The following is a 25,191-nucleotide window of genomic DNA, read 5'->3' as shown; positions in this document are numbered from 1 at the left end:
GAAGACATGAGGGTGAATCTTCATAACCTTGAATTTGGCAATGAATTCTTAGGTATGACACCAAAAGCACAGGCCACAAAAGAAAAAATACATACACTGGACTTCATCAAAGTAAAAATCTGTATGCATCAAAGAACATTATCAAGAAAGTGAAAGACAACCTACAGAATGGAGAAAATATGTGCAAATCATATGTGATTGGGTCTAGTATCTAGAACACATAAACAACTCTTACAACTTCATAACAAAAAAGACAAAAAGAACTCAATTAAAAAATGGGCAAAGAACTTGAATAGACGTTTCTCCCAAAAGGTATACAAATGGCCAACAAGCACATAAAATGATGCTCAACATCATTAGTCACTAGGGAAATCAAATCAAAACCACAGTGAGATACCACTGCACACCTGCTAGGATGGTGATTTTAAAAAAAGGATGGAAAATAACAAGTATTGACAGGATGGGGAAAAACTGGAACCCTTGTACCTTTCCGGTGGGACTGTAAGTCGTGCAGCTGCTGGGGAAACAGTTTGGCTGTTCCTCAAAAAGTTAAACGCAGACTTACCATTTGACTGAGTAATTCCACTGGGAGGTGTATACCCAGAAGAACTGAAAACAGGGACTCAAACAAGTACATGTACATGCATGTCCATAGCATCACTGTTCACAATAGCCAAAATGTGGAAACAACCCAGATGTCTGTCAACAGATGAATGGATAAACAAAATGAGGTCTATCCATGCAATAGAATACTATTCAACCTTAAAAAGGAACAACATGGATGAACCCCAAAACACTGTGCTGGGTGAAAGAAACTAGACAAAAAAGGGCACGTATTGTACGACTCCATTTATAGGAAAATACAGAATAGATAAACAAAGGCTTAACACAGATTGGTGGTTCCTATAGGGACTGGGAGGAAGGAGGGATGGGAGAAACTGCTTAATGGATACACAGTTTTACTTTCAAGTGATGGAAATGTTTTGGAAATGAATAGATAAGTGGTGATTTCACAACTTTGTGAATGTACTAAATGTCATAGAATTATTCGCTGTAAAATGCTTTTTTCCCCAATATTTTTCCTTTTTAAAAGTTGTGTTAGAATACACATAATATAAAATTTACTATCTTAAACATTTTTAAGTGTACAGATCAGTGGCATTAAATACATTCACATTGTTGCACAGCCATCACCACCATCCATCCCCATAACTCTATTCATCTTGTACATATGAAATTCTATACCTATTAAACAATAACTCCTCAATCTCCCCTCTCCCCAGCCCCTGGCAACCACCATTATATTATACTTTCTGACTTTATGATTTTGACTACTTAACTCACATAAGTGGACTCATACATTATTTATCTTTTTGTGACTGGCTTATTTCACTTAGCATAATGTTCTCAAGGTTCATCCATGCTGTAGCATACTGTAGAATTTCCTTCCTTTTAAAGTCTGAATAATATTCCGTTGTATGTATATACCACATTTTGGTAATCCATTCATTCACTGATGGACACTTAGGTTGCTTCCGTGTTTTACTTATTGTGATTAATGATGCTATGAACCTGAGTGTACAAATATCTCTTTGAGACATTGCTTTTGATTTTTTTTGGTATATACCCAGATGTGGAATTGCTGGATCATATGGTAGCTCTATTTTTAATTTTTTGAGGAGCCTCCATACTGTTTTCCGCAGTGGTTTCACCATTTTACATTTCCACCAACAGTGCACAAGGGTTCCAATTTCTCCACATCTTTGCCAACCCATGTTCTTTTCTGTTATTTTTATAGTAGCCATCCTAATGGGTGTGAGGGGGTATCTCATTGTAGTTCTGATTTGCATTTCCCTAATAATTAGTGATGTAGAACATCTTTTAGAGTGCTTATTGCCCATTTGTATATCTTCTTTGGAGAAATGTCTATTCAAGGACTTTGCCCATGTTTGAATCAGGTTTTTTTTTATTCTTAAGTTTTAGGAGTTCTCCATATATTCTAATATTAATCCCTTATCAGATATATGATTGCAAATATTTTCTCCCACTCTGTGGGCTGCTTATACTCTGTGGATAGTGTCTTTTCAATGCACAAATTTTTTAAATTTCCATGAAGTCCAATTTGTATATTTTTTCTTTTGTTGCAGGAGCCTTTGGTGTTACATCCAAGAAATTGTAGCCATATCCAAATTCATGAAGCTTTTGTCCAATGTTTTCTTCTAAGACCGAGTTTTCAGTCTTACATTTAGGATTACATTCATCCATTATGAGTTAATTTTTGTATACAGTTTTAGGTAAGAATCCAACTTCATCTTTTGCAAGAGAATACCCAATTTTTCCAGGACTATTTGTTGAAAAGACTGTCCTTTATCCATTGAATGGCCTTGGCACCCTTGTCAAACATCATTTGACTGTATATGCAAAGGTTTATTTGTGAGCTTCCTATTCTGTTCCATTGGTCTGTATATCTGTCTTTATGCCAATATCACATTGTTTTGATTACTGTAGCTCTGTAGTAGGTTTTGAAATCAGAAAGTGTGAGCCTCTAGTTTGTTCTTTTTCAAGACTGTTTTGGCTATTCACTGTCCCTTGAGATTCCATATGAATATTAGAATGAATTTTATATTTTTGCAAAAACTGTCATTGGGTATTTGATGGGAATTGCACTGAATCTGTAGATTGCTTTGGGTAATATTGACATTTTAACAATGTTAAGTCTTTTGGGGGGAAAGGCAAGATAGGGGTAGGGGATTAAGAGGTACAAACTACTATGTATAAAATAAATAAGCTACAGGATATATTGTACAGCACAGGGAATATAGCCAATATTTTATAATACCTATAAATGGAGTATATAACTTTTAAAAATTGTGAATCACTGTTGTACACCTGAAATTTATATAATATTGTAAATCAACTATACCTCAATAAAACAAACAATATTTAGTCTTCCAATCCATGAACTTGGTAACTCTTTCCACATATTTATATCTTCTTTAATTTCTTTGAAAAATGTTTTATAATTTTATTGTACAAGTCTTTCATCTCCTTGTTTAAGCTAATTCCTAAGTATTTTATTCTTTTTGACACTATTGTAAATGGAATTGTTTTTGTAATTTCGATTTCAGGTTCTTAATTTTAGTATAAAAATGCAATTGATTTTTGTGTGTTGGATTTGTATCCTGCTACTTTGCTGAATTCATTTATTAATTCTAGTAACTTTTTTTGTGGATCTTCAGGATTTTCTATGTATAAGGTCATATCATCTGCAAACAAAGATAATTTTACTTCTTTCTTTCCAATTTGGATGCCTTTTATTTCTTCTTCTTGCCTAACTGCTCTGGTTAGAACTTCCAGTACTAGATAGAATAGAAGTGGTAAAAGCGGGCATCATTCCCTTGTTCCTGATCTTAAAGGAAAAGCTTTCTGTTTTCACCATTAATGTTTATTATGGGTTGTTCATATGTGTCTTTTATTATGTGAAAGTAGTTTCCATCTCTTCCTACTTTGTTGAGTGTTTTTTTTTTTTATGATGAAAGGACATTAACTTTTGTCAAATGATTTTTCTGCATCAGTTGAGATGATCATGTGGGTTTTTTTCTCCTTCATTTTGTTGATGTGGTATATTACATAGATCTATTTTCATATTGTCAAATCATCCTTGCAATCCAGGAATAAATCCCACTTGGTCACAGTGTATCATCCTTTTAATATGTTGCTGAATTCTGTTTGAATATTAGCGTTTTGTTGAGGATTTTTGCATCAATGTTCATAATGGATATTGGTCTGTAGTTTTCTTTTCTTGTAGTGTCTTCATTTCAGCTTTGGTGTCAGGATTATGTTGGCCTTAGGAATGAGTTAAAAAATGTTCCCTCCTCTTCAATTTTTTGGAAAAGTTTGAAAAGAGTTGGTATTAGTTCTTCTTTAAATGTTTGGTAGAATTCACCAGTGAAGCCATCAGGAGCAGGGCTCTTCTTTGTTGCAAGGTTTTGTTTTTTTTTTAAATTATTGTTACTGATTCAATCTGCTTACTCCTTATAGGTCTATTCAGATTTTCTCTTTTTTTGTGATTTAGTCTTGTTAGGTTAGGTCTATTCAGATTTTCTGTTTCTTTGTAAACTTTGTGTTCCTAGGAACTGTCTATTTCACCTAGGGTTATCCAATTTGGGGGCATACAATTGTTCATAGTACTCTATTTTTTATTTCTAAATGTCCCCACTTTCATTTCTGATTTTAGTAATTTGAGTCTTTCCTATTTTTTTCTTAGTCCACCTAACTAAAGGTTTGTCAATTTTGTTGATCTTTTCAAAGAACCAACTTTTGGGTCACCGATTTTCTCTATTTTCTCTATTCTCTATTTCACTGATCTCCACTCTAATCTTTATTATTTCCTTCCTGTGCTAGCTTTGCATTTAGTTTGTTCTTCTTGTCCTAGTACAACTTAAAGTTGTAAAGTTAGGCTGTTTATATGAGATGTTTCTTGTTTTTAATGTAAGCATTTATAATTATAAATTTCCCCCTTAGTACCACTTTTGATGCAGCCCATAATTGTTAACATGGTGTGTTTACATTTTCATTCATCTCTTCTTAACTATTTTCTGATTTCCTTGTGATTTCATCTTCGATCCACTGGTTGTTTAAAAGGATGTTGTTTAGCCTCCACAATTTTGTGAATTTTCCAGTTTATGTTATTGATTTCTAATTTCATCCCACTGTGGTCAGAGAAGATACATTGTGTGATATCTGTCTTTTAAAAAAACACTGAGATTTACTTTGTGGTCCTACATATGGTCTATCCAGGAAAATGTCCCATGTGCACTTAAGAAGAATATGTATGCTGTTGTTATTGTGAGGAGTGTTCTGTATAAGTCTATTAGATCTAGTTGGTTTATTGTGTTGTTGAAGCCCTCTATTTCCTCGCTTATCTTCTGTCTGGCTGTTCTATCCATTATTCCAAGTGGGGTACTGGGATCTACAACTATTATTGTAGAACTGTCTATTTTCCCCTTCAATTCTGCCAGTTTTTGTGTCATATATTTTGATAGTCTGACATTGGGTGTATAAATGCTTATAATTATTATATCTTCTTGCTGTATTGAAATGTTTGTTAACATGTGATGTCCTTCTCTGTCTCTTGTAACTGTTTTTGATTTAAAGCCTATTTTGTCTGAAATTCGTATAGCCACTGCCATGCTGTTTTGGTAATTATTTGCATGTTATATCTTTCTCCATCCTTTTCCTTTTACAAGTTTGTGTCTTTGGATCTCAAAAGTGAGTCTCTTATACACTGCATATAGTTGGACCATGTGTTTTTATCAATTCTGCCAATCTCTGTCTTTTGATGGGAGAGTTTAATCCACTTACATTTGAAGTAATTACTGATAAGGAGGCACTTATTTCTGTGTTTGTCCTATAGAAACAAATTTTCTATAGACCTATAGCTTTTTGTCCCTCATTCCCTGCATTCCTCTCTTCTTTTGTATTTAGTTCATTTTTAAGTAGTGAAATGTTTGAATTCCTTCTTGATTCCCTTTTGTGTATATTTTTTAACAATTTATTTTGTGGTTGCCATGGGGAGTACATTTAATGTCCTAATGTTGTAACATTCTAATTTGAATTTATAGCAGTTTAACCTCAACAACATACAAACACTCTGCTCCTTTACACTCCGTCCCCACTGCTTTTGGTTTTTGATGTCACAAAATTACATCTTTATATAATCCGTGCCCCCAAACATAAACTAATAACTCTTTAAATGCATTAGTCTCCTAAATTACATACAGAACAAGATTTGGAGTTATAAACCAACAGTAATGCTAGCTATTACATTGATTTTTTAATTTAAATATATTGGTCTCTTAAATCATTTAGAAAACAAAAAATGCAGCTACAAACCATTGTTACAATAATACTAGATATTATAATTGCCCATGTATTTGCCTTTACTGAGATCTTTATTTCTCCTTACAGCTTAGGGTTACGGTCTAATGTTCGTCTTTGCAGCACACCTTTGAGCACTTCTTCCAGGGCCAGTCTAGTGGTCACAGACTCCCTCAGCTTTTGTTCATCTGGGAATGTCTTGATTTCTCCCTCATTTTTCTTCTTTGATTTATTTATTTATTTTTGGCATTGGCAGGCAGATTCTTAACCGCTGCGCTACCAGGGAAGTCCCTTTCCCTCATTTTTGAAGGACAGTTTTGCTGGATACATGAATCTTGGTTGACAGGGGTTTTTTTAAAGCACTTTGAATATATCTGCCTACTATCTTCTGGCCTCCAAAGTTTCTAATGAGAAATCTGCAGATAGTCTCTTTGAGGATCACTTGTGTGTAATGATTTGCTTCTCACTTGCTGCTTTCAAGATATCTTCTTTTTCTTTTTCTTTTAAAAATTTAATTATAATGTGTCTTGGTGTAGGTCTCTTTGAATTCATCTTACTTGGAGTTCATTGAGCTTCTTGGATGATTACATGTATGTCTTTCTTTAGATTCAGGAAGTTTTCAGCCATTATTTCTTCACATATTCTCTCTGCCTCTTTCTTTTCTCCTTCTGGGACTCCCACATGAGTATCTTGGTCACAGAGTAGGCTCTGTGTGCTTTTCTTCAATCTTTTCTCTTTCTGCTCCTCAGCCTTGATCATTTCCATTGTCCTATCTTCAAGTTCACTGATTCATTCTTCTTCCTGCCAAGTCTGCCTTTGAATCCTGCTAGTGAATTTTTCATTTCAGTTATTGTACTCTTCAGCTCCAGAATTTTGTTTTGGTTTATTTTTAGGTTTTCTATCTCTTTATTGATATTCCCACTTTGTTCACTCACCGTTCTCTTGACTTTCTCCATATCTTCCTTTAGTTCTTTCAGCATCTTTAGGATTGTTGTTTTAAAACCTTTGTCTAATATAACTGACACAGTCTTCTCAGGGACAGATTTTGTTGATAGATTTCTTTCCTTTGAATGGGCCATACTTTCCTGTTTGTTTGTATGCTTTATGATGTTTTTGTTGAACACCTCTGAATGTAATAATGTGGTAACTCTGGAAATCAGATTCTTCCACCTTACCCAGGGTTTGCTATTGTTATTTTTTGTTTGTTTTTTTGGTTTTGATTGTTGTTGGCTGTCTCTGTGCTGAGGATCAGCCGAAGGTGTAAACTTAAGGTCTTCTCTGGTCTTTTCTGAGCATTTTCCTGGGAATGCACAATCACTTTCTAATTTTCCCGATATATGCAGTTGTTTCTTGGGGGTTTTTTTTTGTTTTTTTTCTTTAGTTATTTATTTTTATTTTTGGCTGTGTTGTGTCTTCATTGCTGTGCGTGGGCTTTCTTTAGTTGTGGCGAGCAGGGGCTACTCTTCATTGTGGTGAGCGGGCTTCTCATTGCAGTGGCTTCTCTTGTTGTGGAGCGCGGGCTCTAGGAGCGTGGGCTTCAGTAGCTGTGGCACGCAGGCTCAGTAGTTGTGGCTCGCGGGCTCTAGAGCGCAGGCTCAGTAGTTGCGGCGCACAGGCTTAGTTGCTCCACGGCATGTGGGATCTTCCCGGACCAGGGATCGAACCCGTGTCCCCTGCATTGGCAGGCAGATTCTTAACCACTGCACCACTAGGGAAGCCCCTATGCAGTTGTTTTTGAATGTTCTAGTCTTTAATGTGTGGCTTACGAAAGAGAAATAAGCAAAAAATGATGCAGAGAAGGTGTTGTCCTTTTAATTCCCCTGTAAATCACTTCAGCTGGAGGGGGAGGGGCTTGCAACAATGTTTGGAGGTGTGACAATTGCTGCCCCCCTCTTTGTCTTCACTTCTGTGATCAGAAGCAACAGTCAGCAATTAGAGCATAGATACTTGATATTTGGAGGGCAGGGGTTTTTTGCCCACCCTTCATTCCCACAGGCTGTGTCAGGTAGCTCTAAGATCATGTGCGCAGCTGCCTGCCACTTGGCTGGGAGTGGGAGATGGGTAGCTGCTACTGTTTTAAGAGCTGAAACTGACCAAAATTAACTGCAATTTACCCTCTAATTCTTCCCCTGGAAGCTGCAAGCCTTCAACAGACTCTAGAGTTCCAGAATAATTACATCAGACAGATTCTGCCAGCACAACTGTTGTCCAGGTGGGGAGAAGGATTCCTGGTGCTTCCTGCTGTGCCATCTTCCAGAATTCTCTTTAATGATTTAAAATAAATTTTTTTAAAGAATGAGTTATGAAGTAATTAGAGTCCTCAGACTTGAGATAAGGCAAATACATTCTATAGGATGATTATATAAAGCACAAACCAGGCAAAACTAACCCTACATCTATGCTTTTGGAAGTCCAGAGAGTGGTTACCCCTGGCAGAGGCAGGGTAGGAAGTGATTAGAAGGTGGACTTCTTAGGTGATGTTTTTGTTTGGCTTCTTCTCCTGGATGCTGGTTAACACAGGTCAGTTCATGTTTGTGAAACTTTATCAGGCTATGCACTTACAATATGGGCACTTTTCCATAGGTATATTATACTTCAATACAACTTTTTTTTAATCTTATAGGTTGAAGAGCTTACTTTAAGTCTTAAAAATAAAATATGTACTGAAGAGGAATTCACATACCTCAGGGAGAAATTTTTTAAAAATAATTACACAAGGCTTATTCACTGGAGAGACACACAAAGATCGAATTTGGGGGAAGGACCAGAAGGTCTCTGAGCCCCAGTTTCCTCAAATGAAACAAAGGACCAATAATAACTGTCTTATGAGGCTGTTGTAATAGGGCAACCTAGCTCACAGTAGGCCAGTAAGGTCGTTTCTTTTCCTCAGCCCACTCTCAAATTTTCTTTCCTGGTTTTCTATAGCAATGCCCTCTAATAGAACGTCTTGTGATGGAGCAAATGTTCTATTTCTGCACTGTTAAACATGCAGCCACTCGCTGTATGGCTACGGAGTACTTGAAATATGGCTAGTGTGAATGAGGAAGTGAATTTTTAATTTTGTTTAATTTTAAAGTGTGTGCCTAGTGGCTAGTGTATTGAGTAGCACAACTCAAGATCTTGAGACACTGAAGGGCTTTGGGCAATTACTGCTTGATCCCAGCTTTGCTATGAGCCTTGACCAACTGGCCATGAACTCCCATAGTGCCAACCTTCTAGAATTTAAGTTCCATGAAGACTAGGACTTTTGGCCATTGCATTCACTATTGTTTCCTATATTCACAATCCCTACAACAAGGCCAGCACATGGTAAATAGTCAATAAATATTTGTTTGAATGAATAAAAAAATTGGATTAACCCAAACGTATTTGAGTATTTTTGTGGGGTTATTTTTGCATAATGCTATTAATACCCAATAGAACACATTCATTTTGAGAAGCACCAAATTGATGAAAGATAGATCCAAAATGAGTTATTAAGAGAAATTAAGATGTCTAGAGTGTGGCCACCACACCTTAAAGCTGAAGTCATCAGGGGCAGCTACAGCCCCACCCCCACAAATCCCCAGAGAAAGAAAAACCAGCTTATAAGGACCATGATTAGGAAGACTCCAAGCCCCAGTCTCCTAGGGACAGTCCCACTTCATACCTCTTGTCCCAACAAAACACACTGTTCACTCTCAGGTGTGCCCAGCTTAGAAACTAGACAGTTGCCCTCAACACAGCTCAGAATGGCAGGAACAGCAACGTGCTGAAATTGGAGTGATGTGTTCCCAGTAAAACTGTGTGGTAAATACCTTTTTCAAAGTGAATCCTATTTTGAATATATGAGGGAAGCTTAACAGACCCTTAAATGGGTCTTCTTGTAAAAGGGAAAATAAAAACCTTATGCTTATTTATTTTTGAGGTCCATTACCCACAGCCCAGGGTGGTGCTGGAATCCAGAATCCCAATGGGCCAGAAGAAACAGATCTGCTTCCGAGTGGACACAAGCCCAACTTTACCTGCAATGGCCACAGCTGTTCGTCTGTCAGATGCTTTTATTTCTGGGGCCACTTCTCCCAAATCTGAGTGTCTGAAACAATTTCAGAAGAAAATTATAATTAAATTAATGAAATACCACTTTCACCTATCAAATTGGCTGCACATCAAAATCTCCTGAGGAGCCTTTAGAAACTACAAACCCTGGTTACACTCCAGATCCTCGAAACTAGCATCTCAAAGCCAGGCCTGGGCATCTCTGCTTTTAAAAGTGCCCACACTGGTCTAGAAAAACCAGCACTCTCAAAAACTGTGAGACAGAGCAAACAGCCATTCAGAAAAACATAAAACTATACATATCCTTTGACCAGTAATTCCACTTCTACCCTAAGGAAATAATTAAAATTTAGTTACAAATATGTTGATGCCAACTTCATATATATGCCAACTTTATATTTTTTTTTTTTTGGCCGTGTTGGGTCTTCATTGCTGTGCACGGGCTTTCGCCAGTTGCAGCGAGCGGGGGCTACTCTTCGTTGCGGTGCACGGGCTTCTCATTGCGGTGGCTTCTCTTGTTGAGGAGCATGGGCTCTAGGCGCGCGGGCTTCAATAGCTGTGGCACGTGGGCTCAGTAGTTGTGGCTCGCGGGCTCTAGAGCTCAGGCTCAGGAGTTGTGGCGCACGGGCTTAGCTGCTCCGTGGCATGAGAGATCTTCCCGGACCAGGGCTTGAACCCGTGTCCCCTGCATTGGCAGGCAGGTTCTTAACCACTGTGCCACCAGGGAAGTCCCCTGGATGCCTTTTAAATCAAAGTACAATAATAGGAATTATGGTACAGTCTTATTCTGCAATCATTAAAAAATATTCTATGGATCTCATTTTGTGGACAAAAAGATGTTGTATGATATGTTATGGAATGATGTTAATGATATGTTCATTAGTGGGGGGAAAGTCAGGTTATAGAAGAGTATGTACAGTGTGATTACTATTTAATAAAACTATGTCTGTTTATCTATAGGTGTATACAGGGAGATCTAGAAGGATGTTCATCAAAAGTTAATAGTGTGGGCAGGGAGGGATGATCCTGAATTAATTTAAGTAGGCTTGATAAGTATAGTCTATTTAAGAATAAACTATTTTGGGTATATCATAGGAATGAGTAAATGTGTTGATTTCATCAGAAGTCAGGGTTCCACTGTTGAAGAAAGGGTGTACAAATAAGGCATGGAGGAAGTTAGAAAAAGAATTCACAGAGGTACACTGGAACTGGAGGTACTGGTGTGTACTCGTGATTTCTATATGCATGCTCGTTGTATACATGTGTACCCATTTGTGTAAACGTGCATACATTTCCTAGCTCTGTCCACTGAAAGGGCCACGAAGCAAAGATGCTATAGTACCAGTGAGCATACCAAGCACCCTTTAATATCACTCCACACTAACAGATACCAGGTCTCCTTGGAGAAATGACAGATTCCAGGGCTGGAGCAGCAAAAGAACAAGATGAGCCTGAGCGTCTTATTTCAGAAAATTAGGAAGTGCTCAAAAAAAGAAAATGCTGGGGCATGTCACAGGACACAGGAGCCAGCTTGAAGGGGCTCCCACTACCAAGTGTGAGTCAATTTGGGCATGAATATAATTAAATACAGTAATTAATTTAACACCATTGAAAAACAGGTATTAATGAGCCCGTATAGATAACAAATAGATAAACAAACGGGGGGGAATGAGGGCTCTTGTTTATCACAGCATGTGAAGGATGCTGCAGCTAGCACAGCATCACTTTCAGAATCATCCTAATCAAGAATGGTTCAAGCTAGCAACACCAGTGAACGCCAATTCTTGCAGGAAAATGTTGACAAGGAGCAAGATACCTGCCCAGGCTCAAAATGTTTCCTCACAGGTTGCTTATTAGGTGCTAGGAGAAAAATAAAACCTAGCAATGATAATCAAAGCCAGTGACCATGGGGACAGATGGCTATGTGTGCCCCCAGCTGTGGTACCCTGAGGAAGGACACATCATCACCTATACAGCATTCTGGCTGAGAATGTAGAACCCTGATCTCATCATAAGGACAAGCCCAAAATGAAATGTTATGCTAGAGGGGAAGAACAATATTATCTCAAAGTATGAATGTCACCAATGAAAAAAAAAAAGATTGAGGAAATGTTCCAGATTAAGGGTGCTAAAGAGACAAGAAAAAATGCAGTACCTAACCCTAGACTAGATCCTGAACTAGAAGGAGACATTTTGGGGTCTACTGACTAAATTGAAATATAGGTGCTATCAATGTCACGTTTACTGATGTTGATAGATGTACTGTGGTTATGTGAGAGAATATCTCTATTCTTAGGAAATAAGACAGTGAAGGATTTAGGGATAAAGGGTGGTGATGTATGCAAGTTACTCTCTAATGGTTAAGAAAAAAATTATATACGTGTGTATTTATGTGTGTGTGTGTATACACATGCATACGCATAGAGAGAGACAGCAAGAGAGAAAGAATGGTCAATGAGAATGGTCAATGAGCTAAAATGTTAAGAATAGGAGACTCTGTATAAGAGGCCTTTTTAATTTTGTAATTTATCTCTAACTAGAGATTATTTCCAAATAAAATGTTTTAAAATTAATAGTGGTTAGTTATTTCTGGGTAGTATGATATACATTTATTTTGTCTTATTTGAATTTTTTAAATAGAAGAGGCATGTATTGATTTAATAAAACTAAATGAGCTATTAAAGTAATGCTGTTAGTCAGGGTCAGGGCGAGAACCAGATATGTGTGTGCCCCAAAAAAACTTGGTAATCTGGCACCCCTTCAAACCAATATTCTTCCAAGAGTGTACAGGTTTAAACTTTAGTTTGTGGCAGGCCCCCTCAGAGACAAGCAATCCAGTTCCATTTAATTCATCAGCAAAAGAACTGTTTTGTGTTAATCAAATCCACCCTCCTAGAGGAAAGAAGGATTTCAGGACGCTTGGTTGTTATTCCAGCATGTTCCCTGAAGGTCTCATCCTCAGCCCTCTGAAGGGAGTTCCAGTAACCTCAGTGGTCACTGTGTTCGCGGCTGTTTTAGCCACTTTATCAGTGCAGAGTACTAGGCAATTCTCTGACTTAATCTGACCCTGATGCTGATAAAAATGGAACTTTTCATTGTCTTCTCTTCATTTTTCTGCAAAGAACATATATTGCTTTAGTAATAAGAAAAAAAGGTAACCTTAAACAAAGAAAACATGACTGGTTAAAAATAGTTTCCCAGAGGGGAAGAAGGAGGCCCGGCCTGGTGGTGGCATGGAGCCCTGTGCTGAGACCCAGGTAGGACAAGGGCAGAGGACAGGTAGTTACACCCAGGGCGTTGCCTGGCCTCTTCCCACTGCACACAGGCTCTCAGGACACACTCGCCAGGATTTCCCAGGAGAGGAGCTTAACTCCAACCCTATATTTTCCATGCAAGAAAGTAGAAAACAAGAGTGAAATTATCACAGGGACAACCCTGACTTTGTGCTAATTTCTGAAAATATACATATAAATCTGTTCTTGATTCTTGCCAACAAAGTTCACACCTAATTGAGTCTCTGTGTTGTAAACTGGAAGCAGAGCCAAGTCTTGCAAGAGAGAACAGCAATAGAATCTCACCTTTGTGCAATGCTTTTTAATTTACAACTCTGTTTCAATACCTGTATGGCCTGAATTGTGTCCCCTCAAATTCCGATGTTGAAACCCTTTTGGATATATGGCCTTTAGGGGAGTAATTAAGGTTGAATGAGGTCACAAAGGTAAGGCCCTGATCTGATGCGATTGCTGTCCTATGAGAGGAGGAGACCCCCAGAGCTTGCTCTCTCTCTGCAGGTGCACAGAAAAAGGCCAGGTGAGGACACAGTGGCCATCTACAAGCCAGGGAGAGACACCTCAGGAGAAACTGAATCTGCCTGCACCGTGACCTGGGACTCCTGACCTCCAGAACTGCAAGAAACAAATGTTAAGTTACCCAGTCTGTGGTCCTTTGTTATGGCAGCCTAAGCGGCCCAACATCACCAAGCTGGGAAGCACAGGGCCAGAACCCGAACATGAATCTTCTGGTTCCCTTTTGGCTCGTTATTTGTAAGGCTCAGATAGGTTTTAGGTAACTTATAATTACAGCTGGTAATTACAAAAACCATAAAAAACAGCCCATCTGCCAACTCCAAGTCTTGCCAAGCCTGCTCTTGCCTCCACAGGCAGACAAGACCAAGGGAGTGAAAACAAGCAGTGCTTCCAGTGGCCCCAGACGTGAGCAAAGCGGCCTTCTACAAAGCAGTTTTTGAAAATTGCTAATGTCTTTTTCTGATTCCAAAAATAAGACAAATATACAGAAAAGTACCCAAAAAATGCCTTTGCTCTTTTGAACAATTACTCAATATGTTAACCAATCCTCCCCCACCCCCGCCTCCTACTTCTGACCTATTCATGTTGCTGTAGCTCATTGCATTAATGGATCTATAGGACTACATTCTCTGTGTCCCGTTTTACTTCCTCATTAAGGGCTATTTAGATTTTGGTCTTCTCCTGAGGCCCATGTTGGTCCTTTCAAGACCCCGGGGCATAGAGCCAAAAGTGGAACCCAGCTCAGGCCCTGCCTGGGGGCCGCCAGCAGAGAGGTCCGGCCCGGGCATGGGCTCCTGGTCTCCATGCTGCCCAGGCCTGGAGCCCTGGTGCTGTGGCATCACGGCTCAACTTCCCTTCTGGGGGCACCTCCCCACACAGACTTCTCTCCAGGGCAAGAAGTGATCTGAATGCCACCCTGAGGGCCAAGTGTGTCTAACAGTTCTTTCTCACGAAGTTAGGAAGCAGACATCCTGCTTTGTGCACAGGGCTCCCTTCAAGTCTGGCAGGCAGAGTCAAGACCCTGACAACTCTAGGCCACCCGCCTCACTGGCTGTCAGTCCTAGGAGACAGGGCAAGGCACACTTTCTGTGTCCTTCATTCTCTTTTTCCATTGCACAAGAGAATTACCTGAGGAGCTTTTCTATTTATACCTGGAGATTCTGATTCAGGAGACCCACCTCTGAAAGGGAGATGCCTGCTACCACCGCAGAGTTGGGCACTCCTTGGACAGTGCCCCTCAAGGCCAAGAATAAACTGTCCAAACCTTACGAGCAGGGCTAATTCCTAGCAACAAACCTGGCTCCTTCATTGGGTGGTGCCAATAAAACAAGACGGCATAGAAAATCTAACAAAAGGAGACTAAATATGGAGCAGTTGCTTACCATAACGTAGTTGACAGTATATTATTAATAACTTTGGATAATAGTTTGACCCAATTTTTGCTGTTTGATGCTAATAGCTTTCAAGATCTTCCACTTCCTGACCTGCCCCACATCTGGGCCAGCAGACAAGAGAGCCTGAGGGCTCCTTTCTTTGGTGCTAGCTAGGGACCCTCACCCCATTACAACCCCCCAAACAAAACAAAAAAACAAAACAAAACCTGAGGCCAGTTGCTCTACCCAGAAAGCCTCACTAAATCAGTAATAAACTTTTTCAAACCCTCTTGGTGGGTTGAACTGTGTTTCCCCATAACATATGTTCAGGTCCTAACTCCCTACTGTGAATGTGATCTTATTTGGAAATAAGGTCTTTGCAGATCTAATTAGTTAAATTAAGATCATGTCATACAGGGGTAGGGCGAGCCCCTAATGCAATGAATGGTATCCTTCTAAGAGGAAAATTTGGATTCACAGGGAGAAGAACATGTGACGATGGAAGTGGAGATTGGAATGATGCATCTACAGTCCAAGGACCACTGAGGATTGCTGGCAGCCACGAAAGGGCAGGAGAGAGGCTTGGGACAGACTCCCTCAGAGCCTCCAAAAGGAACCAACTCTGCTGATACCGGCTTGGGACAGACTCCCTCAGAGCCTCCAAAAGGAACCAACTCTGCTGACACCTTAGTTTCAGACACCTGGCATCCAGAACTGTGAAAAAAACATTTCTGTTTTCTTCAAGCCTCCCAGTTTGTGGTACTTTGTTACAGCATCCCTACCAAATGAAGACAAAGTATGTGTGGCTCTTGACAGCTGTATTAGTTTCTGCCTCTCTTGACATGCGTTCTCCCCTGTATGTGTCCGCGTATCACTCTTTTTTTTAGTATTTTTATTTATTTATTTTTTTGGCTGTATTGGGTCTTCGTTGTGGCACGCGGGATCTTCGGTGCAGCATGCGGGATCTTTGTTGCAGCATGCGGGATCTTTTTGTTGTGGCGTGCAGGCTCTTTGTTGCGGCGTGTGAGCTTCTCTCTAGTTGTGGCGCACGGGCTTCAGAGCGTGTGGGCTCTGTAGTTTGCGGCACACGGGCTCTCTAGTTGAGGCACATGGGCTCAGTAGTTGTGGCGCGCGGGCTTAGTTGCCCCGCGGGATGTGGGATCTTAGTTCCCTGACCAGGGATTGAACCCGCGTCCCCTGCATTGGAAGGCAGATTCTTTACCACTGGACCACCGGGGAAGTCCCATGTCTGTGTCTCTTCTCTGCCTCTGGTAAGGGCACCAGTCACTAGATTCAGGCCCACCCTAACCCAGTGCAACCTCAACTTAAGTAATCACATCTGCAAAGAACCTATTTCCAAAAAAGATCACATTCACAAGTACTAGGGGTTAGGACTTCAACATATGTTTCGGAGGGAACACAATTCTTCCACAGTATCGAAGCCAAAACTAGGGGCCATCCCACCTCTGCAAGGTGACCACACACTCTGAAAAGTTTAAAACTCATTGTGCAGCAGTGGGGACTGGCTGAGAAAACATACATGGAAAGGTTCCATCAAACAGCACATGAGGAAAAGCAGACGTCAGTTATTACAACGTAGGTAATAGACAAGCACCGTGAAGCCTGGCAGTTTAGTCCCTGAAATGTGCTGGCACGTGCAGGGAGTGTGGCAGAGGGACCCACTGCCGTCCTGCTTTTATGCACCTAGAATTTCCTGAAGGCAGGAGAGGCAGCACACTGGGAAAGGACACACCCCCCCATATGTCAGTCAAACTTGCCCTGCCTACTGCTGACGCCCCTCCAGCAGGACCCTGGGGCAATAATCATTGCTACACCCCAACCTAAGAGCGTTGTAAGGAGAGAATCAGTGTAATGAGCAACAGGTCTTGGTCCCAGGTTCGTGCCATGTAGATTCACCATACAAGAGGAAACAGCTCTAAAATGCTGCCCCAATCCTCCAGGAGTTTATACTAGGGTTAGGTTGGAGAGATACTGTGAACACTCATTACACGAACTCTACAAAATACAGGTATGTTAATCTTTAAAACAAAGCTGGCCATCCCTGTCCTGCACACCTAATCAGGTGGCTATAGGGACCCAGAGAGATTTACACGTGTGAAGCAAGTTTACATAAGGCAGTGTTCTCTTGGATTTATCCACACATTTATTTCCTGCTAGGAACTTTTCTAGGAGTTTGGGATATATCGGCGAAGGACATAAATGTCTCTGCTCTTAGCTTACGTTCAGTGAGGTGGGGGAAACTGACAAGAAACAATTTTTGAAAGTTTTAAATAGAAGATACACTGGGAGGTGTTAAGTGCTCTGGAAGAAAGAAAGAAAGTGTAGACTAGGATCAGGGTACCGGCCATGTGGTGAATGGGGGCACAGGCTGCTGCAACTAGGTCAGGGTGGGCCTCCTGGAGAAGGGGACGTGCAAGGGCAGGCTTGGTAGGAGATGAGGGCATAAGCCACGCGGCTCCCTGGGGAGTGTGTTCCAGGCGCCACGCAGGCCCGAAGGGGCTCAGGGATCGGTGGGAGGCCGGTGCAGCTGGTATGGAGTGAGCAGGGGGACGGCAGTAGAAGAGGCCAGGTAAGACCAAACTTTCTGGGCCATAGCAAAGGCTCTGGCTTTTATGCCGGAGGATGGGCTCAGTGCAAGTCGACATGCCTGTTTGATGGTGAGAACAGATTAGAGATGACAAAGATCAGACCTGGGTGGCAGCACCAGAGGCGACAACACAGGGCTGGGCTCTGAAAGCCTCTGCGAAGGACTGGACAGAGTGTGTGAGAAAGACAGAGTCCAGGAAACCTCCAAATGTTCAGGTTCAGTACAGCTGCTACTGTCTCGAGTGGGAAGGCTGTGGATGAGCGTGATGGGACCATGAGCAAGTTAGTGCTCATGTTCTGGCCCAAGGCCCGTGGACGGTCTCCGTGGAGATGCTGAGCAACACGGGGGCCGCAGAGGGCTGCGGCCGCTTAGGGAAGACAGCACTCCACAACGTATCCACAAGACCACTGCTGGCTCCCTTCCTACAGACACACAGCCTGCCCACAACAAAGGCAGAAGCACCTTGCTATTTACCCATGATAACAGAAAGAAACGATGATGTGGAAAAACTAAGAGATCAACTGGAAAACTGCTGTGAGCAATGAGAGAATTCAGTAAGCTGGGGACATACAAAACATTTTTTTAAAAAACCCAATTGCCTTCTTATATACAAACAACTTTAGCGACGTGAAAGGAAGACTCCCATTTAGAGTAACGACAAGAAAAAATTTAAGAATACACTTATAAATGTGCAACATCTGTATGAAAAGAATTTCTAAATACTAAAGAATATAAAAGACTTGGACAAATGAAAAGCCATATCCTTTGGGGAAAGAAAGGCTCACTATCATTTTAAAGCCAATTCTCCCTAAATTAACCAATAAGTGAATTTAGGTTTGAAAACAGAGGAGCTGATTCTATTCAGAAATATTTGTGCAATAATAATCAGGAAAATTCTGAAAAAGAACAGTAATGAAGGCGGACAAAACCTGCGAGACAGTAAAACATAGTACAAGCCACAGTAAGTTAAGGCTGTAGCACTGGTTCATGAATAGACAGAGTTCAGTAAAAGAAGAGCCCAGAAACGGGCCCAAATACAGGTGGGAATTTTGTCCCTGATCCAGGCAGCTCTAAGTATCTGGTGATTATTGAATTACAACAACACGGAAAAAATAAAGGTAAATCCCTACTACTCCTTCCACCAAAATGAAAACTACCTGGATCTAAGAGTTAAATTAGAAAATGAAACCAAAAATGCACTGAAAGAAATATGAAAGACTTAAAAAAAAGATCTCAGAGCAGGGAAGGCTTCATACAGTCAAAAGGTAAATAACAAAGGAAAAGCATTTGTAACACAAACAATGAAAGTTAGTTTTCTCAATGTACAAGGATCTGCAAATCCATGAGAAGGAGCCAAGAATCTAAACAGAAACAAAGTAACAAAAGACATCTCCGGGCTTCCCTGGTGGCGCAGTGCTTGAGAATTGCCTGCCAATGAAGGGGACGGGACACGGGTTCAAGCCCTGGTCTGGGAAGATCCCACATGCCGCGGAGCAACTGGGCCCGTGAGCCACAACTACTGAGCCTGCGCGTCTGGAGCCTGTGCTCCGCAACAAGAGAGGCCGCGATAGTGAGAGGCCCGCGCACCGCGATGAAGAGTGGCCCCCGCTCGCCGCAACTGGAGAACGTCCTCGCACAGAAACGAAGACCCAATACGGCCAAAAATAAATATAAATAAATAAATAATTAATTAATTAAAAAAAAAAAAAGACATCTCCAAAAGGCATTCTGGGTTTAAAACAGAACAAGGAGGAGGACACGAAGCCACACTGTGCCCTGCCTCCCGGGGGCACGCTTCTCTAAGGAGGATGCCAGTTTCTCAGACAGGAACAGGGGGCAAGGTGCCTGAGATTTCATTTATGTTCCTTTTATACCTTTTGAAATTTTTACCATATGCATATATTACTTGTTTTTAAAAGTAAGGCAACTTACAATTTTATAAAAAGTTACAACGCGGAGAATCTAGGACAGAACCACCACGTCTGAACTACGTGCAGGTGGTCTCGCTCAGAACGTACAGCCTCCCGGAGGGAATTCTTCTTTAAAAGAAAGAGCCGCGTCCAAGTTATTCCATATTCAGCCGTATTTCATAAAAGCATAATTGAAAGTACAACCACTCTGCTAATACAGACAAACCAAGTGAATACAACAAACCAAGTGAATACAACCTTACTTCAGTTTCATCCCGAGCGTGCCGGAGAGACACTGCATGTGCTTTGTGATCAGAACAAAGTACTGTGCCCAACATTTTTGTCCTGCCTCAGTAACCAAATTTAAACCGACTATCCATAATGGGGTCATTTGGCATCAAGTTTTAACTTAAACTGCTTAGGTGGGCCTCAATTTCCTCATCCATACAATACGGATAATAACAGGACTTACTATAGCGTTGTCGTGAAGATTAAATAACATAATATAAGCAAAAGCACTTAGAACAGGGCCTAACAATACACTCTTTGGAAGAAGGCAGGATCTAAATTTAAAAGAACATTCCCTGGACTGGAGAGCCCCTGCCGGGGGCTCGTGGTTGTGGATAAGAAGAGGCTCTCCTTGAGCTGGGGGAGAGGTTCGCCACACGGCACTCCATCTGATGAAGCACTGGCACATCTGCCACCTACAAGGAGGTAAGTGGGCTTCGGTGAGCTGCCCTGCAGAGCCAGGGATGGTTCAGCTACAACACCCCTCCCAGTTCTCTCGTTTTCTCCAGTGTGGACACACTGGGGTGCTTGCTGGCTCACTGGGCAATCCCAGATCTACTGGGGAAAAGCAAAGTCTGCATTCTGCTGGCAAAGCCATGTGTGTTCTCTGGAAGCCACAGCAGCTCCTGAGCAGAGGCTAAGGGCTCCTGTTGGACCTCACCCAGGAGCAGTTACATACCTTGCCTGACTTGCTCAGTGTCTCCTCCCCACAGTGTGATCTGTGGGCCTTTTCCTCCCCACCCCTGGCCTGGCTAGAGGACCCATCCTCCACCCATTGTGAAGAGCTTGGAGCTCTTGTGGCCCATTTGGACCAGGCGAGGCTTCAGTGGGAAAGCTGAGCCCTTCCCAGAAGGGGAAGCCCAGGATCCTTTCCTTCCCCACAAAATGTTGGTGTTGGGAGAGAATCTTCCTGGACAGGGAAGACAAAAGGTTGAAGTTAAGTCCGGCGTACTTTTAAATGTCCAGTGGATGTTAATGGGCATGCTTTCAGTTCCAAGGGAGATGAATCCTGAGGGAGCGGCCAGGAGGGCAGGTGAGGTGCTTGGTGGGGCTCCTTGCCTCCCACACTTTGACTCCAGGACAGGTCTCATTACATCACTCCTGGCCCAGTGCAGAGACTACTTAAGTGCTACGATGACCACATTTTCTGAAACAAAAACCTGAAGGTAAGAGTTTACTTACGGGATATGGATGGTTAGAATTCGATGTTAGCAACCGGATCAAAGAAATTAGGACTGACTATTTCTGAAGGAATATAGGAGTCAGGGAGGAAGTTTCTATCTTTGAACATGGGGTGAATAAAGATGCCATTAGCTTCCTATTTCTTGACTCAATAATTCCACCAGACAGGCAAAACTTTTAAAGTCTTTTGTCATCACATGTTGGGAGGTGGAGAGAGCCCTTAAAATGTGGTGGTAGAAGGGGAAGGTGGTACAATCATTTATAAGCATACTTTGGTAGTATCAGCTAAAAAAATGGGCTGGCCCTCTGACCACAGTTCTTTGTATCTACTTCAGAAAACCACTTGTGCACGTCCAGAGGGAGACACCAATTGTGCAGCATTATCTTACAAAGAAAACTGAAAACATTCTTAACTAAATAACATAACCATGACCCAGAATATTATATAAATGTCAAGTTTTAGGTAGATCTGTTCTTTGTTCTCACATGAAAAGCATTTCAAAGCATACTGCTGGGTGAATAAAGCAAGCTGCAGAACAGTATGAGTCCATTTACGTAAAAAAGGAGCAAATAAGTGTTTAAGGTGGCAAATTTTACGTTATGTGTAAAATAATAAATTTTAAAATTTGGGGGAAAAACAAAGAATATAACAAGTAAATGCGATAGAAAATGTCTGTCGGGATACCTGCCTAACTAAGATAGGCAGGGAGGTTGGGGGGAAGCGGGGTGGACTCTAGTTGTATCTGTAAGGATGTCTCTCTGATAAAAATAATGGCCTAATTTAAAAGACACCAAAATGTTTAAAGTGGTGGTCTACAGAAAGTCAGACTACACTTGATTTTTATTCTCTGTTTTATACTTTTTTTGTTGTTCAAATTATCTACCATTAACAATCTGAAATATATATATATTTTGCACAGTTAACTAGGTTTGCTATCCCTCTAGGTGGGTATGGATGGAAGACTGTAAAATTGCTATGGCTAGGGGCCCCTTCGAGACAGGTTGCAGATGATGAAGACTATAGACCTTGGTCCCCGAAAACTACACACGGACCCCAATGCCGCATACAGTTTCAGGGAATGCAGGACCCTGGAAGCCCACCCATTAATCGTGTACCCCAGGTTAAGAACCTCTGATTTGGACATTTAAAGCTGCAGAAATGGATGCAATCATGAAGAGAACGTGTGCTAGGTAGGAATTAGCAAACAGGGACTTCGGAACCCAAGGAAACCCCAACAATGAAGAAGCAGGCAGAGTAAAGAAGAGATGGGGGCTGTAAGGAGTGGAGGCCCGCAGAAGAGGGTAGACGGTAGCAGGCTGATGAGCTCCATCTCTCCTGTCCCCTCCGCCTCTTCCATACTGCTGTCACATGGATTCCCCAAGAGCCTGATGACAAATATCCTTCAGCGAACAGTGGGCAGCAAGCCCACAAAAGGAGGCCAGGTCCTGTAGTCTGGCCCTGCCTCCGTCTCTGGCCTTGTCTCTACTTAATTCCAAACACACTGGGCTGTGAGTCATCTCAAATATATCTTTTCCTTTGATGCCTTCATTCTTGTCCTTTTCTTTTGCATAAGGCCTAGCACATTGGTAAGCTCCTCAAAAACTGTCAGAATTTCTTCTTTCCTTCCCAACTCTCTTACGGAAATTGTCACTTAGAAAAGAACACCAGATTTGGAGGCTCCTCCGTGAACAGCCCAGCAGAAATCACGGCTCCCCTCCCGTCCCTGCCCTGAATCTCTGGACTTGTTCCTGCAGCACCTAGTCTTGTAGGCTGAATGTCTGCTGACTTGGAGAGGCCAAAGAAGCTTAGGAAACCAGGTCTCCCTGGCTAGACTCTGGTCTACCAGCAAAGCCTGCAGACATATGGAGACGTAGACTGTCCCCAGATTTGTATATACCATAATAAGTACATAGTTCTTTCCATGAAATGACATAAAGTATACTAAAAACGCTGTGACCTCAGCTTTGCAATGGGTACCCCTCAGAAATAAGTACCAACTGCAGACTCAAGAGATCCCTCAAAAACAGTCAGGACTGCAAATATCAAATCTGCACTTACATGACCTTCCACAGAGACACAGTTTAGGGACTACTGGCTCACAGAAGGGCACACCAGCCCAGCATTAAGTCCGCCTCTGACTTAATGTAGTGGGCTGGGATGCCCAATGCACCATCACTTTTTAAAGGCTTCACGGCAGACCCACACAGGCTCAGGCACCCACTACTGCCTCCGGTGCACCCTGCTTCAACCTTTCCTGAAACGAGGGCCAGGAACCCAGTAGGACCTTGAACCTCTGGGTGACAGCCTGGCCTTCTGAAGGATGAAATGTTTATTCTAATTACAAGCTCAAAGTACTGGGTACTTCTGACTGCTCCTCCCCAAACCCAGAAAGACAGCAGGTAGATGGGAAATGTCCATGACTTGGCTGGAGTCAAAACCCAGCTTGCTCCATCAAGGCCCACTGCACTGATCCAATTCACTCCAGTGAACTTCCCTCACCTGTAAGGGGCCTGATACCCACCTTCTCCGCCTCTCAGCCCACCATTCCCCCCACCCCACCCCACGCGCCAGTAAAAGCCCTCTGTGATGTGCAAGGATGCACAGCGAATTGCTACCATAACCACTAGGTCTGAGACACACTGAATGGTGGACAGCAGTCTAATGAAGCCGGTTACCAACTAAAGCAATGACCTTGAGACTAATTTTCCTCCTCTGTGAAGCGTAGCTGTCGGATTAACTCTTGTCATTCCCAGCTTTCACGACTAAATTACCAAAACAAAAAGTAATCATAATGAATTGCTGAGGTTTTATTTTGCAATAAAATTTTTTTTAAAAAATTACAAACTCTGTGGGTCACCATCATTTCCTAAAAGAAAGAACATTTTCACACCAAGGCAGCGGAATGGAGGTGATGTCAGAATAGGGGCAGCCACTGTACCCGGGCCCGCGGCCCAGCCCAAGCTGGAGGCCCGGACCAGGCCGAGGCAGGGTCTGCCCCGGCCCCTGCTCCGGACGTTCGGGGACATCCAGGCTGCATCCCAACGGCGGTGAGAACCCAGCATCAACTCCAACGCGAGCAAGCGGAGAAAACAGATGCGGAAGGCAGGGCGGCAGACGCCGGGCGCGCACCGGGCGCCGCGGCTCCAGGCCGGGGGCGCCGCTGGGAGGTGGGGGGCTGCCGCTCCCGCACGCCCTCCCGCTCCGCCGCCTCCCCCCACCGCCGGCCTCCGCGCCCCGGGCCCCGGAGCCCGCCCCCGGAGCCGAGATCCTCAGCCCGCGCCCCAAGCCCGCCCCTGCCCGGGCCGCCTCCGCCCGAGGTCGGCGGGAGAGGGCCGCGGGGCCTGGCGGGCGGGCGGGAGGGCGGGGGTCCGGGGCCGCAGGCCGGGGAAGGCCGCCAGCAGCGGCCCGCAGCCCCCACCCCGCAGCCCCCCCCCCCACCCCGGCGCGGCCGCGAGCGCCGCACTCACCCGGGCGACGCCATGAGCGCGGCGAGGTCTCGGCGCTGCCGCCGCCTCCGCTTCCTCCGAGCTGAGCGACTCCGCCGGGGAGGGGCCTCGCACCGGCCGCCGGCCGCCCGCCCGGGCAGCTCCAGGCGGCGGGGGCGCGGGGAGGGCCCCGGGTCAGCCGGAGACGGGTGTGAGTGGGCCCGGAGCCGGAGGAGGGTGAGGCCGGGTATCGGCTCCGAGCGTGCGGGGCGGTGGAGACTCGGGGAGGGGGCCCGGGGTCGGCCTGGAGCGGCCTGGGGGCGCTGGGGGCGCGGGCGGCACGGGGCTGGCACCGGGGACGGGGGCGGTCCGCGACCCGCAGCCCGGACCCGCCCACCTGCCCAGGTGCCCAGGTGCCCGCAGGCCGGGACTCGCCGGAAGGCGCCTTCGGTGCCGCACCAGCCGAGAAACTGCCCCGGGGCCACGAAGCAGCTGCAGGACCCAGGTGAAGTCACCACCTCCCTGCGATATGAGTTTGATTTCCTTAAGAAAAGCCTTTTCTTTAGCTCTGGAGGACGAGGCGTTATTATTAGTAAGCAAAACGATAACTTTGCTATATCTTACTTGGTATGCTACCTTGCCCGAGTTGCTGGCCTCTCAGAGCCGGTTACCCATCGTAA

General features: G+C 43.2%; 1 protein-coding gene across 5 annotated transcripts in view; it reads right to left on the bottom strand.

Annotated features, from left to right (window-relative positions):
- LOC309665343 (up-regulator of cell proliferation) overlaps positions 1-25,191 on the bottom strand; it is a 102,764-nt gene that overhangs the window by 7,221 nt on the left and 70,352 nt on the right. For 3 of the 5 annotated variants that reach the window (XM_082471543.1, XM_082471545.1, XM_082471546.1), the window contains one exon: positions 9,885-9,955. Coding sequence is in view for 1 of the 5 variants with exons in the window: in XM_082471542.1 (XP_082327668.1) it covers positions 9,885-9,955; positions 24,554-24,567 (85 nt within the window). In the remaining 4 variants the exon portion in view is untranslated. Of the gene's footprint in view, positions 1-9,765; positions 9,791-9,884; positions 9,956-24,553; positions 24,870-25,191 lie in introns of those variants that run through there. The other 2 variants (XM_082471542.1, XM_082471544.1) reach the window with 2 other exon arrangements.

Source organism: Balaenoptera physalus (assembly GCF_965194825.1).
Source record: "Balaenoptera physalus genome assembly, chromosome: 8".
Taxonomy (NCBI): Eukaryota; Metazoa; Chordata; class Mammalia; order Artiodactyla; family Balaenopteridae; genus Balaenoptera; species Balaenoptera physalus.
Note: the sequence above shows the minus strand (reverse complement) of the source record. Positions and strands in the feature narration are given on the sequence as shown.